General features: G+C 50.6%; 6 protein-coding genes across 6 annotated transcripts; 5 read left to right on the forward strand and 1 right to left on the reverse strand.

Annotated features, from left to right (window-relative positions):
- Positions 1–232: 232 nt before the first annotated feature.
- A1O5_03725 (adenylosuccinate lyase) lies at positions 233–1,684 on the forward strand (the record flags this gene model as incomplete). Its single annotated transcript, XM_007744336.1, has 1 exon — positions 233–1,684. One exon carries the CDS (start codon positions 233–235, stop codon positions 1,682–1,684), a length of 1,452 nt encoding a protein of 483 aa, XP_007742526.1.
- A 198-nt stretch (positions 1,685–1,882) lies between these two features.
- On the reverse strand, positions 1,883–2,587 carry A1O5_03726 (uncharacterized protein; the record flags this gene model as incomplete). The annotated part of the gene is made up of 1 exon (XM_007744337.1): positions 1,883–2,587. One exon carries the CDS (start codon positions 2,585–2,587, stop codon positions 1,883–1,885), a length of 705 nt encoding a protein of 234 aa, XP_007742527.1.
- A 275-nt stretch (positions 2,588–2,862) lies between these two features.
- A1O5_03727 (uncharacterized protein) lies at positions 2,863–3,884 on the forward strand (the record flags this gene model as incomplete). The annotated part of the gene is made up of 2 exons (XM_007744338.1): positions 2,863–2,979; positions 3,027–3,884. The coding sequence occupies 2 exons, from the start codon at positions 2,863–2,865 to the stop codon at positions 3,882–3,884; spliced, it is 975 nt and encodes a 324-aa protein (XP_007742528.1).
- A 1,358-nt stretch (positions 3,885–5,242) lies between these two features.
- A1O5_03728 (uncharacterized protein) lies at positions 5,243–5,587 on the forward strand. The gene is made up of 2 exons (XM_007744339.1): positions 5,243–5,438; positions 5,461–5,587. The coding sequence occupies exons 1-2, from the start codon at positions 5,316–5,318 to the stop codon at positions 5,518–5,520; spliced, it is 183 nt and encodes a 60-aa protein (XP_007742529.1). The 5' UTR covers positions 5,243–5,315; the 3' UTR covers positions 5,521–5,587.
- Positions 5,588–9,739: 4,152 nt separating this feature from the next.
- On the forward strand, positions 9,740–11,299 carry A1O5_03729 (uncharacterized protein; the record flags this gene model as incomplete). Its single annotated transcript, XM_007744340.1, has 2 exons — positions 9,740–10,911; positions 10,966–11,299. 2 exons carry the CDS (start codon positions 9,740–9,742, stop codon positions 11,297–11,299), a joined length of 1,506 nt encoding a protein of 501 aa, XP_007742530.1.
- A 775-nt stretch (positions 11,300–12,074) lies between these two features.
- Positions 12,075–12,889, forward strand: A1O5_03730 (uncharacterized protein; the record flags this gene model as incomplete). The annotated part of the gene is made up of 2 exons (XM_007744341.1): positions 12,075–12,303; positions 12,360–12,889. 2 exons carry the CDS (start codon positions 12,075–12,077, stop codon positions 12,887–12,889), a joined length of 759 nt encoding a protein of 252 aa, XP_007742531.1.
- Between the last annotated feature and the right edge of the window lie 475 nt (positions 12,890–13,364).

Genomic DNA, 13,364 nt, shown 5'->3' on the forward strand with positions numbered 1-13,364 from the left:
TTCACTATGCCTCACAACGGATTTGTGCACATAGTGCCGTCGAGAAATCAAATGTCAGACTAAAAGATTTTTTTCGTGCGATGTCTTGGCGGGACCGATTTTACCCGAAGCATCGAACAAGCCTACAAGACGTCTGTTCAATATTTGATTTTTATTGTTTCCACCAGGGCAGCTACACTCGAGTATCTTCCTTTCTCCTCTCGATAATCTGTTTCTGAAGAGCATTCTCAAAATGGCCCACGATACCTGGCAGAGCCCCTTGGCAGCTCGCTATGCCAGCAAAGAAATGCTGACTTTATTCTCACCTCGAACCCGAGCAACGACCTGGCGCCAACTCTGGATCTGGCTCGCTGAAGCGGAAAAAGAACTTGGTCTCGATATCCCGGATGAGGCAGTTGCTCAGATGGAGGCGGCCAAAATCATGACGGACGATGATTTTCAGGTCGCGGCCGTAGAGGAAAAGCGACGACGACACGACGTTATGGCCCACGTTCACGCCTTTGGTCAACGTGCACCTGCAGCTGCTGGGAAGATACATTTGGGCGCCACTTCTTGCTACGTGACAGACAACGCGGACTTGATATTTTTGAGGGACGGACTCTCGATCCTGTTGCCGAAAATTGCCAAGTGTGTCAAGAAGCTGTCGGATTTTGCGCTGCAATACAAGGCCTTGCCTTGCCTAGGATTCACCCATGGACAGCCCGCTCAACCCATCACAGTTGGTCGTCGAGCTACGCAGTGGATTGAATCGCTACTCATGGATCTGAGGAACTTTGAACGCGCTCGTGCGGACCTTGTCTTCCGAGGCGTCAAAGGCACCACGGGGACCCAAGCGTCCTTCCTGGAGCTATTCCACGGCGATCACGCAAAAGTCAAGCAGCTCGATCAACTGGTTACCCAAAAAGCCGGTTTCAGTAAACGCTCCATTGTCTCAGTGCAGACCTATAACCGCAAAATCGATTTTGACATCGCCAATGTCCTTGCTTCATTCGGCACCACGTGTGAGCACATCGGCACGGACCTGCGGCATTTGGCCATGTTAAAAGAAGTCGAAGAACCCTTTGAGAAGGACCAAATCGGTTCATCTGCCATGGCTTACAAGCGAAACCCCATGCGCTCGGAACGTATCTGTTCTCTTGCTCGGAAGCTGGTTTCGCTGGCATCTGGGTTCGGGCAAACGTACGCCCACCAGTGGTTTGAGAGATCGTTGGACGACTCGGCAATCCGACGTATTGATATCCCCGAGATGTTTCTGATAGCCGACGCGCTGTGCATTCTGCTTGAAAACGTGTCTTCCGGCCTGGTCGTGTATCCACAAGTCATCAGCGCCCGCCTGCAGCAGGAGCTTCCATTTATGGCCACCGAGACCATGATCATGCGCATGGCTGAAAAAGGCGCCAGTCGGCAAGAAACCCACGAGCAGATTCGAGTACTGTCTCATCAAGCCGCGGCGGTCGTGAAGTTGGAAGGTCAGGCAAACGATCTCGTTGACCGCATCAAGAACGAGAAGTTTTTCGAACCCATCTGGAACGAGTTGACGCCGGAAGATTTGTTAAACCCATCGAAGTTTGTCGGCAGGTCGGCGGAACAGGTTGATGAATTCGTGGAAGAGGCAGTCGTGCCGGCCTTGGAGCCGTACAAGGACCAGATTCTGAGCAGTGCGGCTGCAGATATTCACGTTTGAGTAAGTGGTAGAGGGAAGTTCCGTTCAAAGTTGCAGCATGGCCTTGTTCCTCGCTGGCTCCCTCGTAAGGATGCGGCACTGTGGCATTCGAGCCTTGTAACTGCGCGAGGGCAGAGACATGTACCAACCGTGGATACCTAATCACCCTCTGAGAAGGCGAGAGCCTAGTCTCAGTCTAATATTGGAAAATTGACGTCGTCAAGTCATATCTTGAATCATTTTCCACAGCCTCCGCTGCTTTTCCATCATCTGATCGTGAGAAGGATCCCTCGCAACAGGATCCTCCTGAGTCGTATCCGGAACATCCGATATCCCAATCTTGCCCACGTCTGCCAAAAACTCATCAACCCTCTGCTTCATCTTGTCGCACTCGTCAATCTCTCTTTGTCCTTCTTCTAAGATCCCCTCAAGCATCTCCTTGACGCTTTCTCGCGCCTGATGGGGGCGGTAGATATTAATTACCACGTGGATGTTCAAGAGGAGCTGCCTGATGTCCTCCATCTTTTCTTCGTGCTTGGTCGGGTCGAGGGACAGGACACTCGTGAGTTCCAGGAAGTTCAGCAGCAGGGATTTCGTGAGACGACTGAGAAGGACAGCATGATTGAGATTCGGGTCGTCTGGATTGAACAGAAGTTGTTCGGTAGGCAAAGATGAGGGCTTCGTCGGGTCGATGACCTGCTTCTGGCCGAAGGTCGTATAGTACTCTGCAGAAGCCGGTGGGGGAGGAGGAGGTCGCAGGTATGCCAGATGAAGGGGGAGCTTCTGCTTCGACTGGCCGTCGGCAGACGACGATTCGATCCTTCTCAGTTCATCCTCGTTGGCGACTGTGAAATACCTCCAGAAGGGTGGAGGAGCAGGGAAAGGGGCCTCCGGCAACTGTTGCGGGAGTTCTTGATCTGCCATGATGGGAAAGGCGCGTGGGAATGGAAGGAAGAATGATGAGGAAGAGCCGCGGAAGATGGTCAACCGTGTTTTGAAACGGCGAATGAAGACGGTCAATTTGCGGGGATCGCATTTATTGTACGAGGTATCGAGGTAGGCACCGAAGGCACCTTTCAACTCTCAACTTTCTATCGTCTCTCGTATTCTTCAGCTCTTGATTTTCCATCCCAATTCCATCCAAATCGCCATGAACATGATCTGTCGCTAATTCTCGGATCCGCTTTGTCTTCACAGTCATGAGGCAGGCAAATATCGATGCGCCTGGGGTGGTAGCAGCCATCCGGCGCTTCTGGCAACGGTCGTATGCATCTGATTATGTCGGATTTGTCCTGCTTTTGGCAGTGTATATTTGGGTGAGTGTTCGTTCTTGCGGCCGGATATCGCCTGCTTAGACGCCTAGGTGCAATTCTTCTTCGAACCAGTCCATCAGATGTTCCGCCTCGACAACCGAGCAAAACAATATCCTCACGCCCTTGTCGAAAGAGTCTCTGCGGGAGAGAACATCCTGGTCGCTGGAGTAGGTCCACTCGTGGTTCTCATCATTTGGGCCGTTGTCATGCGACCGGGAGTCCATCATGCACACGTTACGATCCTGGGACTTTTGATTAGCCTCTTCCTTGCCTCGCTCCTCACCGATATTATCAAGAATGCCATCGGCCGCCCACGCCCAGATCTGATTGCCCGCTGTAAGCCAGAGGCGGGAACCCCCGAGCACGAACTTGTCACCATTGTGGTGTGCACCGAGACCGATCACCATACTCTCCACGATGGATGGCGCAGTTTTCCAAGTGGCCACAGCAGTTGGGCCTTCGCAGGGCTCGGATACTTGGCTTTGTTTCTGGCGGGCCAAATGCATGTCTTTCGACCGCATGCAGACCTCGCCAGGATTTTGATTTTCCTGGCTCCCTTGGCCGGCGCTGCACTGGTCGCAATGTCGCGATTAGCCGACTACAGACACGATATCTACGATGTTACCTGCGGCAGTCTTTTGGGCATGTCGGTGGCATATATCACCTATCGACGATACTTTCGCCCCCTCAGACATCCCAAATGCGACGTGCCCTATCCGAACAGGGCCGACTATGCTTTGGCTAGAGCGGCAAGAGCAGCCAAAGCCAGACCCAGAGATCTGGAACAACAATTGGAGGACGAGTTTTCGTTGAGTGACCATTCTGAGGACGAGTCCGAAGCATATCTTCTGACGGAGTCGGGCCCCGCTAGGACAAGGGACCATGTTGAGACGGCGCAGCCACCTTAGTATGGTGCTTGTCAAGATATACATGTTATCATCTGCGACTTAAATCCAAAGCTCTTTTTGTACGGAGAATGTCATGCCCTTGCATGAATCGTGGTCTTGCTTTCCTCTGTTGCCAAGGCTAATATAGCTCGATTAATGCGTTAGGTAGTTGATTGCCAGAGCCACTGTGCCTGCGCCTTCAAGTTGGTCATCGAGCAGTGCCGTCTCCCTTATCGTGTGTCTTGCTCCCAACTTTCCAATGCCTCCTGCCCAAAGTCCACAGGCTCTCCACCGCCCGCAGGTGCTCTTGACGACCATGGTCACATGACTGAGCACGGGATAATACAGCAGTCGCATTCGTAGTTACCACAGTCGCAGGGAATGCATGGTTTCGTGGGTCCTTGGACGCCTTTCTTGATGCTCGAGGTTGAGGACGTAGATGGAGGCATTATGGCGGGATGGGAAAGGCTTCACCTGGGTAAAAGTCAACTTGGGAGTTAAACCGAGATGAGTTAGGTATATACGTACCTTGTGACGGATCTGACGGGTCTGCAAGGGAAGTAAATAGATTCAAGTTCGTGGTGGTTGTGAAAATGAGGTGAGTTGAACCGTAGGTTGTCGGATCTCGATAGGAAGCGAGTTGCCGTCTTCAGCGCTCTACTATTGCGGCACCCGACGGGGGATTGTGAAAATGGGGTGTGTTGAACAGGTTGAACCAGGTCGTCGATTCGCGAAAATCAGTGAAGTGCTGTCTTCAGTGCTTTGTTCTCATGGGCGTGCCCTGACGTTATTAACGTGTCACTCCTGGGCAGCGACAGCGAGGGCTCCCCCACTGAACAGTTGCGTTTTACTTGCCGGCACCCTAAGCCCCGAAACACGCAAACTGGGCTCAGTGAGCTTTGCCAGCACGTCAGGCACGCGAAAGGAGCTAGACTAGGCTTAACTAGGCTGGGAGGCCAGTGGGCTGGTGGGCTCCCTACTCTGGGCTCAGGGAAGCTTAAGGACCCAGTCGCCGCTCGCCAGGTAGGGTTGCTCAGCCTAGTAGCCATGCTCGTCGTCCTTGCAGCACCCAGTACCCAGTACCTCGTATGATACGCCCACAGGTCTCTGACCAATTGTGGCGGGAAGAGAAATGCCATGACCAGCCCCTTTCGACTCTGGAGCTTCAACTGGCCAGAATGAAAGTAGCTTGGGAGATTCCTGTACTCTGTAGGAGAAAAGGTTTTCTCCCCATTGATCTATCACAGTTTTGTCCAGCCGCAAGTTTCTGCAATCTTCACCGCAGAGTGACGGTCTTCGCCTCAGTCACGTCCGTTCGGCCTCAGCGACACGCTTTCAGCCTCGTCCGCTCAAATGAGCCTAAATGGATTTCCAGCGGGAGAGAAGGCGGTTCACCTCGCGACAAAGCTGGATACAAGAAGATCGAGTTGTGCGGCAAACAAGCTACTAGAGATGGCTTACAGTACTTCTGGATGGACAGCTGTTGTATTAAAAAGTCTAGCGATGCTGAGTTTCCGAGTCACTCAACCCCATGTTTCATTGGTACCAACGCGCCAAGGTGTGCTACGTGTACCTGTCTGATGTCTCGATAAGCAAGATGCAACGACGGGTTGAGACCTTCGGGGGAAACGTGGGAAGATGCCTTTCGAAACAGTAGGTGGTTCACTCGGGGTTGGACGCTTCAGGAGCTCCTTGCGCTGGCATCAGTGCAAATCTTCTCCTAAGAGGGAAGTCTACTCGGGGGACTCCCTTATCTCAGTTCAACGCTGAACAGAAATTTGCTTGGGCAAAGAACCGTAAGGTCACGCGAAGAAGATTGGGCGTACTGTCTTCTCCGGCATCTTTAACGTCTCCATGCCTGCATTATATGGCGAACACAAGGAGAACGCATCTTTTCAACTTGGTAGAGAAATCAAGGATCGTGTGAAGGCATCAGCAGATCGCAATCCCTTTGAAGGGCTTCCAATTCTTCGAAACGACTTAGTCTTCCTACAAGAACGACTTTTGGTCCGTGCTGATGTACAGTCTTTCCTTAACGAGGCGTTCAGCTGCAATGAGCACGTGTGTGTCGTCTTGCACGGCCTCCTAGGCATGCAGGCGAAGCTTTTATATTGAGATGTCTCTCAAGAAGCTAATTCATAGGACAGGATGTCGACTATGGCAAGATCATTTTGCATTCGGTGTCCAGAGAACTATGGCCATTCTTTGGATACCCGGTAATTCCGAGGCAGCTATAGAACAAGCATTCGAACAGTATGCGATGCAGATGTGCGGGAACGACCAGCGGATTTTGGAGCCCAGATCTCTCATTGCTCGTCAGCTATCCAAAAGTCTTTCTAGCCAATGGTTGGTTGTATCTGATGGCCTAGACGATCCTCTTATCAACATTCAGCAATACCTCTTTGCCGACCTACCGGAGAGCAAGACCCTTATTACAATGAGGAACAAGGATTCAGCCTTCCATATCAAGGCACATGATTTTCCGATGAATCCGCTGAATGAACAACTTGGTTATGACCTCCTGAATATGTACATGTACACAGACCCAGCTTCGCTTACTGCTGGTTAAGCCGTCCAAGAGGAACAGGCTCCCAGGGGGACGGAAGCAAGAAGACGCATCGTGAAGGAGCTTGGGGGCCTTCCGTTGGCGATCGCCAACGTAGGTGCTGCTTTACGGAAAGAGAGTGGCATCCCCAGCAATAACAGCCAAGCCTCCCTTGCATGGACTGATGAGATTCATGACCTTTTACCTTGGGCAAGATCCGATATTTTCCGCTTACTCACCGTCTTGGGAATCATTCTAATTTACCTTTCAGGGTACCCTACAAGGCCCTGTGATCGATGAACATGCAGCGTTTCTGGCTTATTTCATAGTGTCGGGCGAGAAAGCTTCACATATCTCAGATTACATACGCAAATTCAGCGCTAGGGACGCAGCGCGTACCCGATCCGCCGCAACCCCATGCCATCCTGTCATCGGTCTGCTTCGTATCCTGGAGATTGGGGTTTTCAGCTCGCAATCAAAAACCTGGCTGCAATGAACATAGTCATAGTGAACCGGATGGAAGGTGGGGTCTAATGACATTCCTCTCATCGAGATGCACTCCCTGGTCAGAAGATGGCTTCGTGTTACGAACCATGATAAGGTTCTTAAAGAACCTTACCTGGCTCGAAGATGTGGCTTTTGGGCTTCGGCACGTATTATCAGGTGAATGGCAGGGGGTTCGCAACATCGCAGTTCGAACCTTTTTTCCGAGAACCTTCAGAGACGCTCACTGAAAGTCCTAGGATGCTTGACGTTTGTCAAGTGCTAGCCGCGGAGGCTGTCTTTCCGTTGCTGTTTGATGCGCAAGAATTAGATTGTCAGTATCCATCGACTTTTTGCCAGCAACATCAACGCAGCGTAGCCGCCTGCATCGGTTTTCAAGAGAACTGAAATCTGAGATCACAAATTCACATGATGACAATCTCAAAGATATTGATTGCAATTCGGTGTTCCAAGACTGGGCTCGGGAGCTCGGAGAGGAGGGCGAGGATGCCGTTGGGTCCGACGCTCAAAAGATGACTACTTGCCAAAGGACTTCTTCCTCGATACTAGTACCTTGGACTCCCATGGATGCATCCCTGTCGCATTTGGTAGCGAAGCTCCTGCTGAGTTACATTGTGTTGGTCAAACAGAAACAGGTTACCTCTACGACTATTCCTCGTTTGCGGAAAACCTAGTCGATGCGGTCTTCAGCGCATCCGCAATAAGCAACATGTTTCCTTATTGGATTGGTTCTTGATTGATTGATCCTCCAAGTGACGACGATGACTCGGGCGACGAAGAGCCGAGTTACATCAATCTCATGCACAAATCCAAGCAGCGAACAATGTCCGCAATGAGGAGTATCTACTACGACCATGTGAATGTCGCAAATAACGATACAGCGGTTCAAGCGTTGAAGTCGACGTTTAGTGGTTGCAAATTGATGCACAGTGAGGTTATGGTCAAACACCAGTTACCCAAACTAACGGACCGAACAGGGACGGGGCCTTTCTTCGCAAAGATGCACCTCGAAGACTGCGATAAAACATCTTCGTTAGCATGTTCAATTCTCCAAACATTGCGCTTCTGAGGACTTCATGGGAAGTCTGGATCGCCTGAAAAACGTTGAACATGCTTGGAATCCTTCCAAGGCCCCATAGATCCTATGGATTTACGATGGAAAGGGATGAGGATGATTTAGAGGAACTTGGGTCTGCTCAGCGACCTTCCTTATTCGCCGAAGCTATAATACTCTTGTGACAACAGCGAATAAAGGCAATACGGAGAAGGCTTCAAAGCTATGTGAATTGCACAATACGAGAAGACTAGGCTGGCAAGCGCGAGGAAAAGACTCGCTGCAAGAACAATGCTTGGGCAATGCTATGTATGTATGCGGGAGGGATGCGAGAACGAGGGCACACTAGCACTCATCTAGTGGTTTCCTATGTATGTACATAGCAAGGTGTCGTTGCGCTCGTGAGATGGGATAATCAACGAGCTACTGGAGTGGATTCCTGTGCCTGGAGTGGTTTAATGCTGCTCAAGGGTCACTCCCGGGGTGCTCAGTGAGGGCACTAGGCTAGGGGGGCCACTACTGAGTACCCAGTAGGTTGGGGAGGCTCACCTGAAGAATGGTGGACTCGGTTAAACCTCGCGTTCAAGCGGCCCTTGCCATTGCTCGTCCTCTGGGACCGAACCATGGTTTGGAAAGCAAATTTTTCTGGCTCGAGGTTCTGGCCTGTGAAAGCAACAGGGAACCAACTGCACAGAGCAGCGTTTCCCTCCCAACCGAAGGCTGGTGGGCTCTAGCCCGGGCATCATACAATTGGTTGGGCTACTTATGCAAGAGGGTTCCCGCATGACTTTGGTCAATGAGCAGCATTATGCACTGGAGCGAATTCATCAACTCATCTGACAACAGAGACTACATCCCAATACCATGCCGATAATGCACCTCTTACTGCGCCTGGCCTTACTTGCTGCCCATTTCTTTTATATCACAACATGCTTTTCCACCCCGGGAATCACAATACCTAAACAGACCACTATTACAGCTGCTTCTCCAGCACCAACTACTTTCAAGGGCCCTCTAATGCCATCCAACCGCAATTATGGATTGTTCGACCGCCCATTACCTCCTCCACTATTTGATGGCAACGGACTGCAGGCGGTGCTCTGAAGAGGGAAGGAATGAGCTTCACCACGAGCGGTCACACGTGCACATGTCACTCGGCGCACATCCTCTCATTTCTCCCCTTTTCAAGGAGCTCTCCCGTGACGATTTGAAGGACTTTGGCAGGCCTACAGGGACAGCACAAGCTGGGCAGGAGGCCAGGTCGAATTACGAACGGATGCTCGAGCTGGGAACTGCGGTGTTATCCTACTGCCCAGGCGGACATCTCACAGTATGTCCTGATTAATACACAACACCATACAGCCGCAGTGGCTGAGCCATTTATTCTTGATCGTAAATGCCTTTCACCCGTGGAATCCTGCACACTAAAACCATTTCTCGCACTCGACAATCAGCAAACATCATCAGCAGCCGATTCCAGCTCAGCCTTGCTCGCTGCCCACCGATTTTCACATGCTTCGGCCATTGGCAGTGGCCACCAATGACATATTGCAGTGGGGCTGACCCCGGCAATGAGAAAGAAATGGCATGAACGGCACCAAGACGGCACCAACGGTGGTACCTGCATAATGACGTCCGCAGTTGTAATATGTTCTCTCTTCCACAGAATTGACATTTCATTATTATCTCGAGAACCCCGTCTCCCATTGTCATTGCCGTCCTGATGCCAAATCTACACCAAAACATTATTCCGTGGGCGGCTTTTCACGAGCCATGACCTTCGGTCCTTTCTTCTGGCTCTATGCCATTCTGCAATGGGTCCTTGACAAGATATTTTCGCCCAACCCACCACCTCCTGATGTGCACCTCCGTCGTCCTAAAATTGCAGTGATCGGTGCCGGTCTCACTGGTGTCTCTGCAGCAGCACACTGTGTTGGCCACGGTTTTGAGGTGACCATATTTGAGGCCGAAGATCAAATGCACGTCGGCGGAATCTGGACACATGTAAACACAACTTCTGGCCTCCAAATCCACAGTGTCATGTACCGATTCCATCCCTCTGTTCAATGGACCAGAGGTTACCCAGAGCAACACCAGATTGTCGATCAAGTCCAGCAGTTGTGGCACAGATACGAACTCGATCAGAGAACGGTGTTCAATACGAAAGTCGAGAAGGTCTACAACGATAAGCAAGGCCGGTGGATCATCAACAACCCTTCGAATGGCCGGTTTGATGGTATCATACCGGCAATTGGGACTTGTGGGGCTCCAAAAATGGCTCACTTGCCAGGCCAAGAGACCTTCAAGGGAGACATTTTCCATTCTTCAGCCTTGGACGGTAAAGATGCAAAGGGCAAGAGGATCCTCATCGTTGGAGGTGGCGCAAGTGCTGTTGAGGCATTAGAGTGGGCTGTTAACACGGGAGCTGCAGAAATTAATGTGCTGGCAAGATCCGACAAGTGGATTATCCCCAGAAACGCTCTTGTGGATGCACTTCTTGCCTTCAACATATTCGGTCAAGAGACACTACTGTCATGGATTCCTGAGAATCTCCTACGCATATTTTTCTACCGTGACCTGAGAGATATAGCGCCGGCAGACCAGGGCCTATTCACAGAGACTCCCATGGTCAACTCGGAGATCTTCAAGCAAATACGTGCCGGAAAAGCAGCTTGGTTCCGGGGAGATATCGAGGAGGTGCGCGCAAACGGCATCTTCTTCAACCAGCGCGCTAAGGGCGTGCCCAAGGGAGGCCCCGGGCGGCACAAGCTGGTCGAGGGGGATATGATCATCATGGCGACCGGTTACAAACGTCCAAGCCTTGACTTTTTGCCAGACGATGTTTTTGCCGATGGTTATCAACCCCCGCGGTGGTTTCTACAGTGCTTTCCTCCGGCGGCGCCTTCAATTTGCGCAATTAATTCGACCTACGTATCGGCCATCGGGTGAGTTTGGCATGGCTTTCCGCAATGGCGATGACGACTGACTCGTTGTTCCAGAACTGTTGGCAATTACCATATTGGAATCTACACGCGGATACTCTTGATGTTCCTGGTCGACCCTCTGACGACTCCTCGAACTTGGTGGATGAAGCGATGGGTGGACTTTACCGGTGCGATAAAATCGTTGGCTCCAACAAAAGCCTTCGACTTTTTTACATACTCGGAGCTGCTCTACTGGTTCTGCTTCATTACACTCATCAACCCGTTTAGATGGAAGTGGGCGCTTTTCGTATTCTTCGGGATTGGGAAAAATTTGCCGGCCAGCATTGTGCAGCAAGAGGACAAGCTGCGGAACGGATTGGGGTTCAGCAAAGACAATCATCATGATTAGAGATTGGCCGGTGGAGCTTAGACTACATGGTAGTATGTGCCACGGTACGGGGTACAATCAAATAGTTGAACCAGTGCTGCTCTGGTATGGAAGATCTTTGGAGTCTTCACTTCCTGCCATTGCTACTACTACATACATAGTACTACTATACTTATCACAGACCTGCCCCTTGGCATTGGTTGTCATATGGCCACACATTGAATAGTACTATCGACCGCCCATAAAATCTCAACCTTTTCAGATATCTGTTAAAATAGGCAGGCAGTACTTCGTGCTGCGACTCATCAATTCATTGAGGTTGTCATCAGTGACTACTAGATCAGCGACGGAGGTACTTTTACCAAGTACCGGGTATGTAGTTGATCCAAATTCAAGAGATTCCTGAGTCCTTCGTCGGAAACACCTGAGCAGCACTAGTATGTAAGAATGACGTCAGATAATGCTCGAATCTGAATCCAACTTTGCAAGTCCCTTCCTGCTTCAATCACTACGGATACTACTGCTATGTACTCATGATGCAGCAGGAACTGGAAAGAGAAGTTTGGGTTCAAGTTGTCCGTCCACCACAAGCGGTCCTTTCGTGCATTTTCGAGCTCGAGCTAACAACCCGTTTGTGCTTCAGCCAACTTGACTTTTTCCCGCTTCATCAGAGTTGGTACCAGGATTGCAGAACCTTTCTTGTCTTTCACACATTGAGCCAGCAGCATACATAGTATTATGGACGATCCAGGTTTGCTCACGACCAATTCCAATCGAGATGCCAAGCTCTGACAAAATGCTCATGACTGCAGTGGCTGATATCCCTCAGATCATTGAGACTCTTTGCACATCTCCGCCAGCTGTTCAAAGGACAGCGATTGAGACTTATTTCACACCCAGCGCATCCTTCACACATCCGTTTTGCAGAACGGGCAGCTTTCCTGGCTCGATATGGCTGATTATCATGATTTACCGCTGGTACAAAATCCTGAGCCCTCATATTGATGTTGCAGTTGACAGCGTTGGTAAGTGAATGAGGCTCTTAGTACATAGTACTGGTACTACTACTGACAAGGAGCAGCATTTGACGAACAGCACCTGCGCCTCTACGTTTCCCTTCGCCAGAACTTCAAGCTCTGGGTGGTTCCCTTCTACAACGCTCCGGTCAAACTCGTCACTGTCCTCCAGTTGACCACTGACCCGGCCCTAATGCCTCCAGCTCCTCAGGAGAACGTGACTGCCACCGAACTTAAAAATGGAAATGACCATGAAAAACCCGATTCCTCTCATGGTAATCCCAAGCAGAGAGATGAAGCCGAGTCCGCTGGCACACCTCGCAAAGAGGCTGATGACGGTGATATCGACAGGGTTAAGTACTACATCCAATCGCAGAACGATCTATATCAGACCACCGAGTTCATCAAATTCGTTATTCCCTGGGGAGTCGGCGTCGTCCTATTGATCACCTGGCAATTCTGCGCAACGTTGTTCTGTGTGGTTGGCACCAAGGTCTACGATCTCCTCGTGTGGCTACCTCAAAAGCTCTACCGCCAACACTTTGAGGTTTTCGACAACAATCAGAAAGAACATCAACATCTCGGTGCCGATTGAGCGAACCTAAGCGACCAGATATGCCGAAGCTGGTCTTCAAAAATAGACGTGTCTCACTAGTGAGGATTTAGAGCGTGGCCCTGGGACGAACTGCGCGATGTAGAAAGCATAAATTAAGTACTGAGAAGTACGGATACTGTGGTATAAGGACCGATGTTAGACGGAGGGGAAGCCATGGACCTCAGGAGAACTGTAGGAGGACCACTGATAGACTGCTCTGCTTCTATGATACCCCCAGGAATAGCAAGGTAGAAGGAATGGAAGAACAAGGATTGTAAATACTTGGTACATACCCGGTAAATATCAAGTTTCCGAAGCGCTGAGGGTTTCTTTCCTACTAGTCAACGTTGGAATAGGATAACCTCTACCAGGAGGAGTACTGCGTAGCGAATTCGAGATAAACGCATCACGAATTTTACCCAAAGCGGTACATTAACCGACCAAATTTAGACCGCCCCTAGATAAATCACGTGCT

Source organism: Cladophialophora psammophila, assembly GCF_000585535.1.
Source record: "Cladophialophora psammophila CBS 110553 chromosome Unknown aczJe-supercont1.5, whole genome shotgun sequence".
In the NCBI taxonomy this organism is placed as follows: domain Eukaryota; kingdom Fungi; phylum Ascomycota; class Eurotiomycetes; order Chaetothyriales; family Herpotrichiellaceae; genus Cladophialophora; species Cladophialophora psammophila.

What these genes read in the sequence shown, in the direction of transcription:
- A1O5_03728 (XM_007744339.1), top strand. Translation starts at nt 5,316, where the DNA reads ATGGCTTACAGTACTTCTGGATGGACAGCTGTTGTATTAAAAAGTCTA.